Source organism: Rhinichthys klamathensis, unplaced genomic scaffold, assembly GCF_029890125.1.
Source record: "Rhinichthys klamathensis goyatoka isolate OS25496 unplaced genomic scaffold, OSU_Roscu_1.1 h1tg000325l_1, whole genome shotgun sequence".
In the NCBI taxonomy this organism is placed as follows: domain Eukaryota; kingdom Metazoa; phylum Chordata; class Actinopteri; order Cypriniformes; family Leuciscidae; genus Rhinichthys; species Rhinichthys klamathensis.
The window spans coordinates 1455233-1475401 of NW_026606840.1; the positions used below are offsets into that span (position 1 = coordinate 1455233).

At 37.7% G+C, this 20169-nt stretch overlaps 1 protein-coding gene across 2 annotated transcripts; it reads left to right on the top strand.

Moving 5' to 3' along the window:
* The first annotated feature begins 1553 nt into the window (after positions 1-1553).
* On the top strand, positions 1554-19775 carry ednraa (endothelin receptor type Aa). 2 transcript variants are annotated; one of them, XM_056271783.1, is made up of 8 exons: positions 1554-1687; positions 5382-5847; positions 8288-8415; positions 11799-11997; positions 15371-15523; positions 15937-16070; positions 16939-17047; positions 18802-19775. In XM_056271783.1, the coding sequence occupies exons 2-8, from the start codon at positions 5437-5439 to the stop codon at positions 18937-18939; spliced, it is 1272 nt and encodes a 423-aa protein (XP_056127758.1). In that variant the 5' UTR covers positions 1554-1687; positions 5382-5436; the 3' UTR covers positions 18940-19775. The 2 variants fall into 2 exon arrangements, with proteins under 2 accessions (XP_056127758.1, XP_056127757.1); XM_056271782.1 differs by lacking the exon at positions 1554-1687 and adding an exon at positions 3913-4170 and having other exon boundaries at positions 18802-19774.
* Positions 19776-20169: the final 394 nt, after the last annotated feature.

Here is a 20169-nt window from a genome sequence, read left to right on the forward strand (position 1 = left end):
ATGTCTGTAGAGTTTCAGTTTGGCCAGCAACACAACATGAAAACTACAATTTATGACAGAGCATAGTATTTTCTTGATTTTTATGCCCACCTGTTGACTATTAATAGTGTGTAGCTGACCTATAAGCAAGAAAAAATCTAGTTATTATGCTGTTGAATTATTATACATTATATTATTGTATTAACCACAAACCATTTTCAAAGATTGCAAACAAGCTTGACAATTAACCATCATCTAAAAGGATTTAACTTCTCAGCTCATCAAAAGTTTTTAAAACGTGCTTATTTTAACCGCAGTAGCATAATCTCTAGAGCATAACTGTCTGTCTGTGCTGTCAAACAGATAATACTGTAGGAGCACTTCTCATGACCTTAGACCTTCTGGTGTCGCAGTGAAATGACTAATGTGAACACTTTTCCAGATCATTCATAAATCATCCTTTCTTTACAGCAAAAGTAGATTGCATGGACAAAGTGATGATGGTGGAGACTGCAAATGTTGCCTAACTAATACTTTTTGTAACTTAAGAAGAAATCTGACAGTGTAAATAATTCTCTGCTGTCCACAGATGCTGGGCAGTCTAAAGGAATAGTTCCACAAAAAAAAGAAAGAAAACTGCATCATAATTCACTCACTTTCATGCTGTTCCGTGTTTTTATTCTTTTCTTTTGTTTTCTTTATTGAGAAACACAAGGAGAGGCGTTCAGCAAAATATTGCATGAAAAATAGACGCTCAGGTAGTGAGTTATGCCATTTATATACATTTCTATATTTTTTCCAACTCCAAAAATAGCAAAAAATCACTTTTGAAGTACATAAAAGTATAGTCTATCAGTGAAAGTGGTAACCTGAAATTGTAAGCTATCTCTGATCTAACCCTTATATTTTATTTAACCTTCAGATGTTCAGAGTATTCTATCTCTACTGAAGTCATATGATAAGTTTATGTGAGAAACATACTTTAAGTCTATGTTTAAAAAAAAAAGGTGCCATGAGGTTTGACACTGGTTCTTTCATGTCACATGACTGATTGCAACAGAGCATGATTGAAATTAGACGCAACTAGAATGGCAGAGATGAAGGTGAACAATGGCTCAACAATGACGAATACAGCACACATTTGGACTACCATTGTGATATTTTATTGGAGCTTAGAAGTTTAAATCCACTCTGCTTGTATAGAAAACAGAAGTTCGACATTCACAATTTGCGTGTGTGTGTCACACTGTGTGTGTGTGTGTGTGTGTGTGCTAATTGTTTCATATGATTCATTACAATATTCTAATATCTTCAGTACTTTAACACAAACTATTCGCCACTGGTTCTTCAGTCCAGTACCATCATCTGTGTCAGAATGTCAATCACAGTCACCAGATAAGAAAATCAAATTGGCCTTCTTTCCCAATCTTTCTTCCTCCCTCCCTCTCTCTTTTGTTTTTGGTGCAAATGCCCCAGTTATGAAACCGCGTACATCCCACTCAGTCAGAGGTTTGAGCTCCTGCTCCCTCCCACAGGGTATGTACCAATATGCACGGAGCACATTTTCACAGATGCCATCAGAGAACAAGCATATGAATTACCAGGCAGCCTGCCATCTTTGAGTTCAGACAGAATGCCATTAATACCAGATGAAGAGCCCAAACAACAACAGCACAACAACATGAAAGCCCAAAACAACTGGGACCAGGTAAAGGTTTCATCATTTTATATATTAATGTCTTGATTAACAAAGACTCCAAACTCAACTCTCTCTCTCTCTCTCTCTCACACACATACTCTCGTTCTATCTCTCTCTCCCTTTCCCCCAAAAGTTGTGACACCATTGAAACTACCGGCAGACTTGAGGGACTCTGTGAAAAAGGATCCTGTCAGCAAATCACGTAACGATTAATAAAATATATGCCACTGTTGACCATGACTTATTCAAGAGCTATTATGAATTCATGCCTACAATTAAAGAAAACACAATCGTTTTAAAATTGAATGGCAATAAATATTAGTATTACCCAATTAAGTCACAATTAATACTAAGCAGGCTGATTAGCTGCAAATGAACACTCCAATTAAAAGATGCACGTACAAATGGAATGAAAGGGGGAATTACACTGCCCATGGCATCTGGCCATGTTGAAACGTGATGAGAATATGAGTTAGATGGACAAATGATAACTATTTGGGATTTTTACTTTTAAAAGTTAAAGTAACATGCAGTCTTTTTTTTTTTTTTTTTGTCTTTATACATTGTTGATTAGGACAGATAGACTACTGCTGCTATACGGTCAATGCTAGAATAGACCAGTAGACCAGAAATGAAATAAAGGGGAAAAAAACTAAACAAAAGAAAATATGAAACTTGCGAGGAATCACAGATATAATATAATATACTATAAGATATAACATAAATATAGCCTAATGTTCAAAAGTTTGGGGTCAGTAAGTTCTTTTTTTTTTAAAGAAAGAAAAAACTTTTACATTACAAGAAATTTGAATAAATACTGTTTTGAGCTCGTTTTAATTTTCTATTCATCAAAGAATGCTGAATATATCATGATTTCCAAAGAAATATTAAGCAGCAGAACCATTTTTATGATAATAATAATAATAAAAATTTAGCACAAAATCAGTATATTAGAATGATTTCTGGAGGATCATGTGACACTGAAGACTGGAGTAATGATGCTGAAAATTCAGCTTTACATTCATTATATTATATATATTAAAATAGCAAACATTTAATTTAATTAGTAATATCACTGTTGTTACTGTATTTTTGATCAAATAAATGATCCCTTGGTGAGCATAATATACTTCTTATGCTTAAAGCACTGACATCTGCCAAAATCTGTTTTAAAATCTTTGACAGGCAGTGCTGAAAACAATATACCAGCTGATTGTATTAACATATTTGAATTAATTAACCTATGTTGTTACATTTGAAGGCTACAAACAAATTAGTGCTTTGTTTACCAATAGAACAGTCTACATGTTGTCAGATAGGTTCAATCAACCCTTGCATACAGTACAAAATGAACCTCTAAATCTCAAGACAACTTGATAAAGCTTCAGTAACGAGGAGGCATTAGGCATAAATAAAACATTGCCATAGACCAGTACGTTTTAATGATATTCAGGTCAATGTTTTATTAGAAACAAGTACAGTTGCAGTTGCAGCTTAGGTGCCTGTTAACAGTACTGATAACTGATAAGCCTTCCTGGCTGCACTTAGACCCCATATTGATAATGGCCCATTTTACTAGGCATAGATGTTCGGGTTGCATAATGGACAGTGATGTAGTCAGCCAGGAACTTTGCTTTAGATGAGCTTGTTGTTCCAATCGACCTTCTTAAAGACTGCTTATCATGCTGCCAGAGCACATAATGAAAAAGAATCCAAAATAGCTTCAATTTATGTAAGGCTGGTATAAGGCAGACTTGAACCCAAGGCTTATGTGGGCTTTTATGTTCACATGAGCAATCAAGTTTCCCCTGAGTCTGACCACCCACATTGTGATATTTCAGGCATAGAAAGTTCAAGGCATATTTGGCTCTCGATCCCACCACCGTCCCACACAACCCCTCCTGCATATCAGCCAGTATCGCATCTAAAGCAAAGGACTCGTAGGTGAGTTTGTCAGATGCAAATATAGCTGCTGATCATTTGGGAGAAGGTTATGACATGGTGGCAGGGGCTCTGTCAGGGCGAGAGAAAGAAAACGACAAAGATCGCGGGAGAGAAAGGGGGCAAACCTCAGGAGAGGATTTGTAATTCCTCCTGATGCTTCCCAAGCTTCGGCTGACTGTTGACAGTCAGGCAGGCTGTGCCTCACCGAGCGCTGGTGTTTCCTTTGGGGCCCCCCTCCCGGCCGAGGGGGGAGGTGGAGAATTGCAATCCCACCCCGTCAAAGTGCTCTCTCTTAAACACTCACATACACACACATACACACACAGCAACTCTCCACAGGAAAAGCTGGAGACAGAATGCGCAGCCCCTTCACAGCAGCTTTGGTGCGTCGTGGCGTCCAAATGGGATCTTGCTACACTTTGATAGTTGGTTAATTACTCATATGATACCACACAGATGTCTGGGGGGCTCTAGTCGAATATTCGTCTAACTAACTCACTGACTGATTGACTGTCGGGATCCTGGGGAAGGCAGACATTTAAGGAGCGGTAGGTGAAAAACCAGGAGGCATTTATAATTCATAAGTGTAACAGTTTACGTGCCGTTAAGGATCTCTTTAGTGCCTAGCTGATGCTAAACTGAGATGCTACTTGAAGGGCTGTCTACTAAATAGTTCCTTGTGTACCAGGTGGTGGCAGGGACTTTGAACAGGAAACACATCTTGGCTCAGAAGTGTTCCTTTGCTGTCAAGATAATGAAAGGGGGTTTCAAATGATTCCAAACAAGATGAGAGTTGATTAACTTTTCTCACTTGTGATTCCTGTGTACGAATAGGCTACATTTGTTATGAATAAAACTGCACAACTTATTTGAAAGAGATTCTTTTTTTGTGATTAGCAACTTTTTAAGAATAAAAAATACTTTTCAAACAGCATATCTAATGAAATTTATATGGCTTCACTGTAATCTTAAAATACTATTTGGTACCACTTCATCATTGAGAAATAGATTTGTCACGGTATTAATCTTTGTTAATGTTCGTTAATAAAAATACAACTCTTAATTGTTAGCGCAGGTCTGTTAAATAATATTAACAGATACTACTTTTAATAATGTAATAATGGTAAATGATGAAATCAACATTAACTAAGATTAATAAATGATTTAAATGTATTATTAGTTCATGATATCTAACAAATGGAACCTTATTGTAAAGTGTTATCAAAAAGGTTGAAATGAAACTGAATTGTTAATAAGCTGTTGTAAATTACTAGCACATTTCCTATAGTGAAATTCCAAAAGACATCTTTTTTCATGTTTAAGTTTGGGAAACTGCCCTAATGAATGCCAAACGCAAACGAGAGCGGAAATGTGTTGAGGAAACCGAAGTGATGAAAGCCATGCAATGGGTGCATTTTTAAAATTACAAATGAAAAAACAAAAGCTTGGTGCTGTGCCACTAGCACCATGCCAGCACTGATGGGTACTTGCCTGGGATGACAGGAAAGGCAACGTCTCGTCCCCATAGCATGACAGTAACTCGTACTGGCACTCTCCATCTGTGCTCCTCCACTAAATCCCTTTTGAAGTTGTGTTGAAGTTTTGCGCATCTAGTGTTATACTTTTAAGTAATTCTCTTTGATTTCGTTTCATTCTGAGGCCTGCATCGTATGTCTCTTTATTTTGTGTGTGTGAGCTGTGACAAACTTTACAACATTATGTGTTTTTGATGTCCGTCCTGTTGTTTCTTTTCCCGCAGCTGCACTAATCAGGATCGTATCACCTGGAAATCAAAGAGCGAACTGCGTTCTACAATGGGCATTACGACACTACAATTGTTTTTGCTAATGGCCGTCCTGGCCACTGGTGGAATATGTCAGATAAATAGAACAGAGGAAGTCCAGGACAGTTTTCTTCAAAACTCTACTACCTCCAAAACCAATGTGCATAAGGGTCTCCAGCCCACCACCAAAAAGGCCCTGCTGGATAACAACACCAGACTTCCACCCTGCAAAGATCCCACTTCCATCAAGCTCTATTTTAAGTACATTAACACAATTATTTCCTGTGTCGTGTTTGTGGTGGGAATAGTGGGTAACGCCACCTTGCTGAGGATTATTTACCAAAACAAGTGCATGAGAAATGGACCCAATGCCCTCATCGCCAGCCTGGCTCTTGGAGACCTCATCTATATCACCATAGACATCCCTATCAATGTCTACAAGGTAGGCACCTTTGTTTCTTAATTATTTTCAATTAGCAGGAAACATGACATCATGTAGTTCTCAAGGGCTTTTTCACAAACCAGACAGAAAGACCAGCCTACACTCTTAAAATAAAGGTTCTTTATTTGCATCTATGGTTCCACGAGGAACCTTTAACCTCAATGGAATGTTTCCATTGTACAAAAGGTTCTTTGTAGTGAAAAAAAGGTTATCATTTTGTTCTCCACATTAAAAAAAAAAAAAAAAAAAGGGTTATTTTAAGAAATGTCCACTGAAAGATTCTTTGTGGAATCAAAAACGGTTATTTTATGGGATTTCTGAAAACCCTCTTTTGGAACCTTTATTTTTAAGAGTGCATACAGTACAATACAAAAGAGAGTACTTGAGCACAGGAAGGGAGAATGAGCTGGCAGAGGAAGTTGGGAGGGTGCATAGATGCACAGGGCAAGGGTCCTATAATTATACGGTCATTCAGAGTTTATCTCCAGGGCCGTCCTATTACGGTTACTGAGGCTTTTGTGATGAGTACAGCAGGGATATGGCCTGATAAAATAAACAGAGGATTGAAGGGCCATCGTCCAAATTAACAGGCCTGTTTTGACTAATGCTTCATCACTAGCCAAAATTCCCTTGTCTAATACTCTGCTCATCAGTGAACACAGCACTTGACAGTGAACAGAGGCCTCTAGCAGATGGGTCAGTGATGTGATGCTCTATTTTTCTTTCTTCAAAAATACATTAAAAGTGCAATTCTAGACATACAATGGCCTTTTCAATGTAGAGCATATTTTTTCAATTAATGTGTTAAAATTCATTATATATATATATATATATAATGATTAAAGTCCCCAGTCAAAATGTAATCCCTTAAAATCATGCTTGATCACCAAAATGACATTTAAATGTTTTTTTCCTTGAAAAAAAAAATTTTCATGCCTTAAAATAGCTTGAATGTAACTCTACACCTTTGCCTTGTCTATGAATATGCAAATTAGCCCCGCCTCCACTCACTCACAGCAGCTTAGAGATTCACTCGATGACTATCACACGTTGAAGTGGTTACAAGGTAGTTTGTGAAGTCAGAAACACCGGCAATTTCAAACCGTGTTTTTGAGACTGTCTTTGTTTCGTTGCAGTTTTAAGGAGAAAATACTTAGCAATGGTGTTGACATGAATTTGCACATGGTTTGTCTTAAAGCACATTAAAAACACTACATAGACATTTAAACAACATTAAATACTTGATTTTCACGGCAGGGTGACTTTTAGATGCATTTACTTATTTTTGTTTAACACTTTTTACTTGATGGATACACCACATTACATTTTTAGGGTCAAATACTGAAACTTTTCATCAAAATTGTATATACCGGTATATACATATGTTTTTAACTAGATTTTTTTTTTTCTTTATCTTGGACTTTCTTATGCATCATTGACCCAGGTCAAATTATCTTATCTGTAGTCTATCTGTTTGATTTATAATGTTAAAACACTCTGAGGCGACGTGCAACAGTTTAGCACAGAATGTTTGTCTTCCAATTTTTACAAATTTCATTTTGAGGACCTTTTCAACAGGATGTTGGGTGGAGATCCAGAGAGCTTCTCTATTAGGATGGAAGGTGTCCATTTAACATCGAAACCTCAAACAACAACAATGTTTTAAAACGGAAGTGCGGTAGTTAGCATGTCTTGTTTTATGACGCACAGACTTCTGTGCACTCCAGACCACTGACTTCCAATATACATCAAATGCAAATACACACTCCATCTGTGCTAAACTCCACACTCCTCATACAAACAGGGCCAGGATACACCCGTGAAGAGCTTCCTTTCTAAACCTGAGCATAATCCACATACTTTTCCTGTTTAACAAAAGACAACGCCCTTTCAAAGAACCCTGTCAAGGCCACTTGAATGATGAGACTTTGCAGGAGTCCAAAACAACAAAACACAAACCTTCTACTGACGCAAAACTTCATTTCAAAATGGGGTACACGACATGAGGATTTTGTTAACACTACTAGAGTCTTCCAAGGTGAAAACTAGCAAAAGTACACAACGAACTAAGAAGTGCCTGGGCCGATATACAAGTAGCCATTGAAACTGCACTAAACCAATTTCATCAAGACAAGATGTGTGCCCTTAAGGCCAAAGACAGGAACAGAGAGTCAAAGAAAAAAATCTGCTACTTATTTAAGTAAAACTGTTTTAGAAACCAGCAAATTCCAGAAATGTAGACTGCCTCAATTATGGTTAAACATCTCCATTTCATTCCAACTTTATAAATAAATGTACAGACATAAATGCTTCAAATAAATAAGAAAATTGTGTTCAATTCATCCAAATTGCATTCATCCCAATGCAATGTATTCTACTAGAGCTTGTGGGTCATATGGCTGAGGAATGATAGAAATGAACAATCCTTTTTTTCTTACAGCTGCTTGTCACAAAATGGCCATTTGATGACAGCTCATTTGGACTCTTCCTGTGCAAACTGGTTCCATTCCTCCAGAAAGCATCTGTTGGGATTACAGTACTCAATCTGTGTGCTTTGAGTGTGGACAGGTAAATCACTGCTTCAGCATTTTTAAATATTTGCCACTTTCAGAGTCTACATGTTCTAAAACTCATTTTAAAAACTTGCCTTTAATTTATTTTTACAATCTTTAAATTGTCAAAGAGTTTTTCTACTGATGATGAGAGAAAATCATCTAATAAAAAAGCTACCTCTTTAATTTGACCTTTAAACATCAGGCCTCCTTGATCTTAGGGTCAGGGAGAGACAAAGGTCAGAAGCTGGGTTTATGGTGTTAGGCCTAGATATGTTATCGTTCACTCCTCCTCTTAGCTATATTGTAATTCAGATATTTAAAAATAAACATATTTCAAATTACTCGTCTCAATCTCACTGTATGATTATTGTACGTCTTCAAACCGAGCATGACCTAACTTTTCAGACTCTATAATTTGTATTCTCATAAGGACTAAGCATTGTGAAATCATTGTATTCTGCCACCAAAATACATTATGCTGTCTTTATCAGCAAAAACAATTAACAATACAAGCTTGCAATCCAGTTTTGAGTATTTATTTCATTGAACACTGGTGTCTATCTGTATATTTTGTAGTTGCTAAATTAATTTGTAAATATATTTTGACTGTAGAAGCTCAAATTATGTGCAGGTCATTTGACAAAAATTAGCTTAATTTCTTTCTCTTTAATTTATCCATCATTTTAAAACCAGAGATCTCTCGGCATTTAAATTAAGAATTTCGTATGAAATGAGAAAAATGTGTATTTCCCGTATCATCTTGATCAGGGTGGTTCCAATGAAAACCATCTCAGGAAACATTAGTGCATTTGCGCATGTGGTTTAGGGGAAAAGGCGGGACGTGAGCTCTTCCAGTTCTTGAATCAGGGCACTTCCTCCAGTATATAAGGTCAGCTCTAATGGGCACCTCTCATTAGAAAGTATTTTCGTCATCAGGAGCCTGAAGCCACCTGCCCACTTTGCTACACTACCATAAAGAAGTAGCGTACAATAAAACAAAACTAAAATGTTGTCTTTTGGCCAAATTGTTAAGATACTGTATAAACCAAAAACAAAAGTGAAAATTATCTTTTGACAAACCATCACATAATTTGAGCTCCTTCAGATATACTAATAGGACTTTATATAAAAAAAAGACAATATAATATCCATCAACTTTTTTTCCCATGTGAATGATGTTTCATTGACATTTAGAACCATTGAGCGAATCTGAGCCACAAATGTCTAGCAGCCCGTCACATTTTTTAAAGAATGAATCACTTGAATCAAACGGCTGGACTTAGTTTCACAACAGCACAGCCGCTTTCAATTAGTTTCTGAATCATGCCGAGGAAATGTTCAGCACATCTCGTCCGATCCGTTCTCTCCATGTTGCGTGAGCTTACATATCATGTCTTTCAACTAATACTAAACACATCATTGCAAAAGCTCAGCAAAGGCTTTATTTCCTCAGGCAGCTTAAAAAATACCGGATCAAACATCAGCTCCTTGTTCTGTTCTACTCTGCTATTATTGAATCTATCATTACATTATCAATGACAGTATGGTATGGGAGCACAGACAGCCAAACAAAGAAAAAATTACAGCAGATCGTCAACAAAGCATCCAAGATTATAGGAAAACCATTGCCCTCAGTTGATTGCCTTTATACACATCGGACTGTTAAGCGAGCAAAGAAAATCATCTCCGATCCCTCACACCCTGCTCATCACCTCTTCCAGCTCCTTCCTTCAGGGAGGCGCTACAGGTCATTCTCTACCAAGACCAAACGTTTCACAAACAGTTTTTTTTTTCCCATAGCCATCAGGACTCTGAACTCTTCTCTCTAGTTTAGTAGTCTATACACTATGCACGGTCACTTAACCACTGTATCTTGCACTGTCACTTGTTGTGAAATGTATTGTCGATCTGTTGTTTGTAATGCATACACATGATGTAGTGCTTAAACATACTGTACCGAAAACTAATTCCACCGGCATTGTCGTGTGGCTAAATAAACAATCTATCTATCTATCTTTCTTATCCGTCTGAGTTTTGGCAAAGTGGATACATCTCTACTTAGTGAAATATAAATGTCCCATTGTTGTTGAACAGGAATATTCAAATGGGTTATAAAAAATATATATAATTATTTAAAATCTTGATGCACCGTTTTACAGAATCACCCACAAGAGAAAATATATTAATGAAACAAACAAGCAAACATGACTTTGAGCAAAGGGAAACAAGCCAGGCAAACCAGTGACTATATCCAAACAAACATCTGAAGTGTATCTGTGAGCTTTTTAGTAATATGCATATTACAATGCAAAGCAGCCTTTTCATTAATCTTAGATACTGTAGTTGTAAACCAGTAGCTGAAAGTTGGCACAGCTGCACGCACAGCAATATTTTCACAGAAGCTTTCCCACACGATAGGAATCTGATCAGTCAAGCTTTGCAGGTGTTGATGTAAAAAAACAAAAAAAAAAAACAAAAAAAAAAAAATGGTGTTGAAGATTATACATACTTCTCTGAGGTCATTTACAGAGATGTTTAGTTAACATAAAGTGGAAAGTTTGGTATATCGCAGGATGGGGAAAAAAAGGATTTTCTTAGTTTATGTACATCCTCTTATCGAATAAATAATGATGGAAACACATTTACCCAAAAAATCCCTTGATGCGCAAAAACAACAAAAAAAAACCCTCAATTTTTATTGCACAGCATCTTAAATGTTTGTTTGGTCATTCTGAAATGCCTGAGCCAAAGTCTGTCATCAAATTGTTGGGATAATTAACTCCCAGAACTGTCTCACATGACTGAAATCCCAAACACCAGGCATCCTCCGAATGCAAGATAACACGACAGCATTCATTGTATTTCGTCTGCACGCTTTGAGGCACAAGTGATGTATAATGTACGAAAAAAGAGCCACAGTGGCTTCCCCGATTGCAGCAACTTCCATTTTTATTATAGATATATTGAGCCAATTTACCAGTAAGTGACAATTTTGTTTTTCACTTAAATGCAGTACATGCACTGTTAAAAACACAGTTGCTGTCTGACATTAAGTACAATCAACTTGGATGTTTAAATCATTTCAACTTAAATTACATTAAACTGACTTAAAAAAAATAGTTGGATCTTGTATATCATAAAAAAAGTTGGAAATGGCTTAACTTATTTGAGTTAAAGCAATGTAAAAACATGTTGTTATAACTTCTTGATCATCATATCATTTTTTAGAGTGGGATAGAAATTTCGCAAATTGTTTTCAATCGCGATACTCCACTTTTTGCGCATAAGTTAAATGCACATCTTTGGATGAAAACATAGCTAATGACATGTCTCTGTTGTGAAATGTTAAAACAGATGAGCAATCTCATGAGACAGAGTTTTGTTTTTGTGGCTCAGGTACAGGGCTGTAGCCTCCTGGAGCAGAGTGCAGGGGGTCGGCATTCCCCTCTTTACTGCCATTGAGATCTTCTCCATTTGGGTCCTGTCCATTATCTTGGCTGTACCAGAGGCAATAGTCTTCAACATGATCACCTTCACCTACAAAAACCAAACCATCCACACTTGTATGCTCAAGCCTGAAAGTGACTTCACAAGGGTAAGCTTTAATCGGATGGATGTCATGCCGACATCATTTCCCTTCATTCACATAAACACTAAAGCACTTTTTATAATAAACAGTGCATCCTGGGTGGTTGACCTCGAGCAGGATGCTATGCACGATTTCTGACATCATTTACAAACTTTGATCTTGAAAGCAACATTTTGCGTAAATCACAGACAATGCAGGGGGATAAGACAAGTAAAACCTTTGGAGTTTTCTTCAGTTTTCCCATGCAGACGATATCTGGAGATTTCTTTTTCTTTGTTCGGTCCAAAGAAGTAAATTGATAGCAGACCATGAGTGAAATTACAAGCTGATGTATCTTTCACAAGCAGAGCCATATGTGTGGATGACAAACAGTTCATTCTCTCATATGAACCCTGCCATTAATCTCAGAAACATTAAACAATTCAAATGAGACAATTTAATATAGCACAAATTCAATTATAAAAATGAAATTAACATTGTGTTTTCATTTTGAGTACTGTTTTACATGTTAAACAGTTATGCTATAGGGACCTGGGGATAATGTAAGGTCAGCTGATTATTATCATAAAATAAACCCAGGAGAGTGATCAGGATGCAATGCAAAATACTTTTCCTGTTTGATGGCTATTACACCATGGCTACAAATAAGTAAATTATTGAAAAAAATATTAATTTAACTGCTAAGTAAAGAACAACAACAAAAAAAAGTTTACAATACAGAAATAAAAAAAATTACAATACAATTTGTATTTTGTTATATTTATTTATAATACATTTATATTATATTTACAAAATGTCACATGATCCTTCAGAAATCATTATAATATGCTGATTTTGTTCTCAAGCAACATTTCTTATTATTATCACAGTTGAAAACAGCTGTGCTGCTCAATATTTAATGGAAACAATTATTATTTCCCCCCCCCAGGATTTTTTAATGAATAGAAATATCAAATCCCCAGAGTGTGTATGTGAAGTTTTAGCTCAAAATACCCCACAGATATGTTTATATAGCATGTTAAAGTTGTCACTTTTTGAGGGTTAGCAAAAACGTACTCGGTTACTAACGTAACCTCGGTTCTCTCTAGAGAGGGAACGAGTATTGCGTAAGTTTAGCTTACACTACGGGAAAGATTCATCTTCTCGAGATATTGAAACCAAAAAATTATCCTTAATTTTGTATTCATTGTCAACGCAGTGCAGCAGCTAGCAGACCTAGAGCAGGCAGTCTTGCGTGCTCATTGGCTGCCCTGCGGGCAACTGCTGCAGCCTACCAGTGAGCCCCGCGTGACGTCACGCCCAATGAAGGGCGCCCGCGCCTTCATAGCGTCATAGCCCGCCAGAATGGGCGTGGCTTAGCGTATAAAAGAAGGGGCTGTAGGCTGAATTGCCTGGTTTTCGTCAACTGAAGCGAAGTCGCTCGTGGCGCGAGCACGGCCGGTTACGCAATACTCGTTCCCTCTCTAGAGAGAACCGAGGTTACGTTAGTCCCTACATGCAAAACGAAGCATTGAGAACTTTGTAAGTGTACAGACCGTTTAATACTAATCAAACCACGAACGCCATTCATTCAGTTCAGAAGTTTTCTCCATTTCCACTTCAGTTCAGCTCACTTAGCACGTCGTTCGTGGTTTGACTAGTTGAGACTGTTTTCCAAAGATGGCTCCTGTCTGTATACACGAAGTGGACTGTCTTCATAAAATATCTTCTTATTAAACGGTCTGTACACTTACAAAGTTCTCAATGCTTCGTTTTGCATGTAGGGACCCTCATTATGTTACTGTGTTAGTGTGGGGCTATTTTGAGTCTTGTTAGTGGTATAAACTAGCGATTTCTTTTTACTTAATAGATGCCCCCATTACTAGCATTATACGCTAAACAGTTTTTAGAGAAAAAACTCTTTACATTCGATTATCATGAAAACAAATCTCAGAGAACGGTTGACTAGGTACCAATGTTTTATTAGACCAAAGGTTCATTTTGCGCCGGAGTTCTCCTTTAAATGCAAAAGAGCTGCAGCTCCCGACACAATGGGCGGAGCTTCAAAAGCTCGCGTGTGTGTGTGTGTGTGTGTGTGTGTGTGTGTGTGTGTGTTAGCTCGCTCCATTACCTCACGCAGACACACGCTAAAATGTCAGAAACTGTTCTGCCTTTTATGTTTAAACCGGAGTCAGAGGCGAGACTAAGAAGTGACAACATGTAGAATGCAACAGGACGTCTCTGAATGGTTGATGAATTTATGTTGCTGATGTGGAGTTAACTTTCTTCAATTAGCATATTCTGTCAAGATAATCTATAAATCGCTTGTATAGGAACTGTTGTGAGATGCACACAGAGTGACTTTTTATTGCATGTGAAAAGACGGATGCTACAGTTTGAGCTGACTCACAAATGTGCTTGACTACAACAGCTCTTCCTCTTCTCAACATGGACTGCGTGTTCCCGGGGGTTGGGGTTTATGCAAATTTTAGGGTTAGTGATGTCACTAACCCGGGAGGAATGTTGTGTAGTTCCTACCAGACGTTTGTTGTAGTCCTTAAAAAACGATTTCTTTAAAAGCAAATATCTCCCTTTGCTTTGAACTTTGAGAGTTGTAACTTTGCCGATGTTGTTTATGCTCAAACAGCAACATTACACACTAGCTAAAGTTAGAAAAGTGAAATCATAATCAACCACCCCTTTAAAGGGTAACTAAACCCCTGGTCAGAGCCTGACTCCACCCACTGACAATATTTGAAAAATGCTGGAAAAGTGGGCGGAGCCCAGCGGAGATAGAGGGGATGAACGGATACTCTATCCTGATCGTTTTCAATAATCGCAATTCCAACTCCTGACTCGCTACAGTGGTTTTGACGAAACGAGATGGTTTTTATACTCCCATGGACGTGGTAGCTCGTACCAAGGGCGTGGTAAGCTGAAACCTGCTTATGTCAGCTCTCACCGCTACCATCACGAACTACCGCAAACATCCAATAGGAAAATTCAACTGCAGTAGCCACCGTTCAACCTGAAGAGGGCAGCACTCAGACGTTTTTACACCATATATTGTAGAATTAAAACACTTTATACCCAAATTGTCAAAAAAGTTACTCCAATCAATGAACAGCACTAATAAAGCCCCAGTCTTACAGATCATTAATTTTAAAAAGTTGGTTTAGTGTTTAGTTTCCCTTTAAAACAATACTTAAGTCTTCTGAGGGCATTTTTTGCTATATTTTTACTACTTTCAATTAGCTACCAAATCATCTTGGTACAACTCAGCCCTTAAATGATCTCTCACTGGCTATAAACACTACATCAGGACACCGTAACTTTTCTCCTTTTTTTTTTTTTACTGTAAACATAATGGATACTGAGAATGTCTTTCATCTGCTTTCAGTTATATGTAGATTTGAAAGACTGGTGGTTATTTGGCTTTTACTTCTGCGTGCCACTGGCCTGCACAGCTGTTTTCTACACCCTCATGACATGTGAAATGCTCCACCGTAGAAACGGAAGCCTTCGGATCGTCCTCAGTGAACACCTTAAACAGGTAAGAAAAAGTCCTTAATACTAATAATGGTCATAAACCTTCGAGTCAGTATCATTCAAACATAAGGAGTATTACTGCAAAGTGAAAGAATTATAAACAATTAGATCATGGATGGGCAACTTCGGTCCTGGAGGGCCAGTGTCCTGCAGTTTTTTTTTAAAAAGTGATCTTTTTAGTAATTCTGGAGACCTAAAAAAAACCCTGTTCAGATGTATTTGATTAGGGTTGGAACTAAACTCGGCAGAGCAGTTGCCCTCCAGGACCGTAGTTGCCCATCCTTGAATTAGATGATATTATAATAACCTTTTTAGCCTGTTATGTATGTGCTAAAGTCTGTAAAAGTAATTTCTCTGAGAGTACATTATATAACACTGAATATACTGCGGTTCTAACGGCTTGTTTATGTTTTTCAGCGGCGTGAAGTGGCTAAAGCAGTCTTCTGTTTAGTGCTGATATTTGCTCTTTGCTGGTTCCCCCTTCATCTCAGTAGACTGTTGAAGAAAATGGTTTATGTTCCAACTGATGAAAGACGTTGTGACCTACTCAAGTGAGTGAGCCTTCGCCAATTTTTACGCTTAACAGTGGACTGATTTATTTTATACCCTACATACTTGTACTGTATGTGCATGGTACTTATGTCTTGACATACAAGTTATAGTTTGTACTAAAGTGTTTACATATGTGCTAATAAGTTTACATATCCCTAACAGAAGCTGTAAGACTCGTAACTTTTTCAAAAAAAATAAAAAGATAAATTAGATACAATCGTAAAAATAAGATATATAAAACATATTTTAAATGTAGTACTGTCATTAAAAAGACTGCTTAAAACACAGTATTTCATTATATTCCACAAGACAAAATAATATATTAATTTAGACAAATTGTACTATTTAGAGTTAACAGGAATATTCAAATGGGACATAAAAATATATATAGTATGCATTAATAGTGATAGTTGTGTATGAGTCCCTTAGTTGGCCACTGAAGACATCATATAGCCACTGTTGGAAACACTCAAACATAGAGCATGATGGGAAACCAAGACTACATGATCTTAAGATTATTGGGCAGCTTCCCTTCTCAGGACAGATCAGGGACAATAATGGAAACCCTAGAAATATCAGGGAATTTTAAAAAACAGTAATTTAAAAATAAGTCATGGATATTAATACAATTTTAAAAAGTAATGTTTTTTTTAATGTGACTATGGTATAATATTTCTAGTGTGATTTTTTTACAATCTCAGCTTTAAATTAATTGTTGTATTTTAAAACTTCAGCTAGTATTTTGTATTTGTGATTGTAATCTCTAAAATAATCCATCTTATTCAAAAATGACAAACATCTTGTAGATTGTGCAAGTGGTATGTAAACTTACACACAACAAAACTAAACGAGTGTCCAAACTTTCAGCTTCCTGTTGATCATGGATTATTTTAGCATCAACTTGGCCACTGTGAACTCCTGCATCAACCCCATCATCCTCTACTTTGTCAGCAAGAAGTTCAATAATTGCTTTAAGGTGAGTGTTTCTTCCTTCATTAACAAGCCATTGCAAACAGACTCATACAGAATGGGTGAATATGTTTCCTCACGTCACGACTTCGCAAAATCAGCGGTCACAGACCATTCAATCAGCAAATTGTGCTTGATTTATGGAGACAAATGTTTAGGTGTCCTGTGAGTCATTCTCAGAGGGAGATAAGCCATGCCCAGCCCTGGTTGTCTGAGCGTAGATTACAGAAAATGATGTCAGATCCTAAGTAGGCCCCTTTTCAGTAATGAGGATGATCCTATAGATACACTGCAGCTGAAGCATTTGTGAGACAAACCATAACACCAACTCAGTTGGCCAACCCAAGTTCATGGCCCTAAATACAAGCCAACTGGTGATCTGTGAAAGAGATGGTGCAGGTCCAAGAGAAATATTCAACATTGATTTACTATGGGCCAAATTTAGTGCTGCAGATAAGAAATACTGATTCATTTCAACCTATTCACCTCTAATACAATACAAATGTGCACTACTTAAAATCCAAACCAAGCTTGTTAAAAAAAAAAAAAAAAAAGTGCCTGCCCTGCGGTTACATTGGTTACATTGTTTCTTGCACATTTTACAGCATGTTCAAATTGAAATGTCCCGTAAATGGTGCTAAAAGCATGTTCAATTGTTTTCGAAACAGAAAAATGTAAAACTGGCAACATTTTAAAATGTTGGCTGTTATAGTGGCAGTTCAAAACGTACATTTTCATCAAGTGCCGCTAAAAGGTTCAAGCTCTATCTCCTTCGAAAATATCGTACCACCTACACTAAACCCTGCTCTAAACGTAACCAATAGTATTAACATAAGCAAACCATTCCGGATCGCAAGTGCAATGCTGTACCAGGTGAGCTAGTGAGCAAGTTTACTATGTCAGAAACCCATGACATGCAAACGTGAAAATGAATTACTTAAAGAAACACCAAGTAACTTTTCCTCAGCGGTCGCCCTACAGGTTGGAAGCAGAATTGTCCATTACTGCTGTCGTAAATAATTTAGCCTACCGCAGCCTACTGTCGCACGCGCACGCTCGCTGTTTATCCAGCACCGGCTTTGGAATCAACAATGGCAGACATCCCAACCTGCAAGAAGTCATTTCAGGGAGGTCTATCTTGGTGACTGGATTGTTGAGGGGGGGTGGCGGGTTGACTAGCTTTTGTGAGGCACACTCGCAAGGTCTCTCGCTCTCTCCCTCTCTGCCGTGCTCGCGCTATGTATGTTATGCGCGCAGTATGTTCTGTCTCGCATGCGCGCTCTAGATTCCGAGAGATTTGAACTAATTTTCGGGCATCAGGGAGACGCTATCAATATGCGGGAGACTCCCGGGAGACTTGGGATGTCTGCAATGGCCACAGACAATTTGAGGAAGTGGTGGGGGAAGTGACGTATGCCGTAAAGCAGTCAAATTTTGAAGTTCTTTTTGTGCACGGGTTCCTACCCGAAACCCGAAGTTACATGGTGCCAGTAAAAGCGATAAAGACCACGTCAGGCTATGGCAGACCATCACAAGGTCGATGTACCATCACAAGGGTCTTGGAAATATATTATGAAGGTTGAAAATCTACATAGTGTTACTTTAACAAATCATGCACTATGGTGTGTTTTGGGGTCATAACATATATGTATTTATTTATTTATTTTTGTGTGAAGTTTTGCAAAGCAGCAGCATGTTTTTCTAATGAGCCTATGTTGCAACAATCAAATGATTTTCCTTTTATCTTTATCACTATTCCAGTCCTGCTTGTGCTGTTGGTGTCATACCAAGAACCAGGTGTCCAGCTCAGGCCCCGTGAACGGCACTAGCATTCAGTGCAAAAACCATGAGCCCGGCAACCTAAATACCGACAGAAGCCTTCGCAAATACAGCGACTGAGAGGTGGAGGACAATCGACATGCTTAAAACGCATTAGAAAAGCGGACATCATCATCATCAGTGTCAAACTTTGAGGTGGAAAGCATTGTAACCATTCATATGAAACTAAAGGCCCTGTGCTCAGCGCAGTATCAGGCTGTTTTTATATATAGCTTCAGATCAGACAATGGACCTGATATATTTAAAGTCTCCCGTAGACATAGAGCAGCTGTTCCCAGACATTCAGAGTGTTGTTTTTCTGTGTGAGAGAAGTGGTGGGAGTGAAGACCAACAGAAACAGGATGCAGCTGAACCTAACAGCTACAAATTAACCCTCATCAGGAGCTCGACATGTTTTCCTTACGTAAATACTGCACTATGAACAAGCTCTGGATCGTCACTGTCTGATGTGAAAGGAAGTTGCAGAAAGGAAGAGTGAAGCGGTGAGGGTCAATCTGTGGGTGCGTGTGTGTGTGTGTGTGTGTGTGTGTGTGTTCCTTCCTATAAGCTTTGCCAAAGAAACTCCCATGCAGCTGAGGGGGCAGCCTATCCCTCAAATTCAGTGTCCGGTTGTTATTGTTAGCACATTGAATGCAGTCATGGAACCTTGATTCAAAACTAGTTTGTAAAACAGGAACTTTCAGGTCACCACCTGGCTCAAAGTTTATTTAGTTGTTGTTAGGTGAATCGTATTGTGCGCTGGACGTCAACTCTTTATTTAGAGTAGTAGGAAGATAATGAAGATATGCCTTTTTGTTTGAATGCCAAATTAAGTTCCATGTGTATATGCTTGAAAGGTGTTAGATGAATATGTAAGCTCAGAATAAAAAAATAAAAAAAAACATGAAGATCATACAGCACATGTAAAATGTAACAGCTGGATTGTGTTCCAGATATGAGGAGGCAAATAACTTTGACCTTGGTGGGATTTAAGAGAAATGTCTAGGAATGACTCCAACTGCAACAAATGCTGTGTTATAGTGTGAAAGAAAAGAAAAAAAATATTGAGCATAAGGGCGCGGGAAAGGGGGCTTTGTGTAATCAAAACAAAAACGCCCAAGAGATACAAACATATCTTTGCTTTATTTTGACACTGTGAATGTTCTGTGAAGAGAACTCATACATGCTATTAACCTTGTATATATTACGTCAATATTATTAATATTTAATGGTCTCAGTATTTGTATATCATCTGCATTTTAAGTTGAAATATTTGTTTTCTTTATCTTGTTGTACCAAAAATATACACCA

What these genes read in the sequence shown, in the direction of transcription:
- ednraa (XM_056271783.1), top strand. Translation starts at nt 5,437, where the DNA reads ATGGGCATTACGACACTACAATTGTTTTTGCTAATGGCCGTCCTGGCC. An exon ending in TCCCTATCAATGTCTACAAG is followed by an intron (nt 5,848 to 8,287) that starts GTAGGCACCTTT and finishes TTTTTCTTACAG; the next exon opens with CTGCTTGTCACAAAATGGCC. An exon ending in AGACGTTGTGACCTACTCAA is followed by an intron (nt 16,071 to 16,938) that starts GTGAGTGAGCCT and finishes CCAAACTTTCAG; the next exon opens with CTTCCTGTTGATCATGGATT.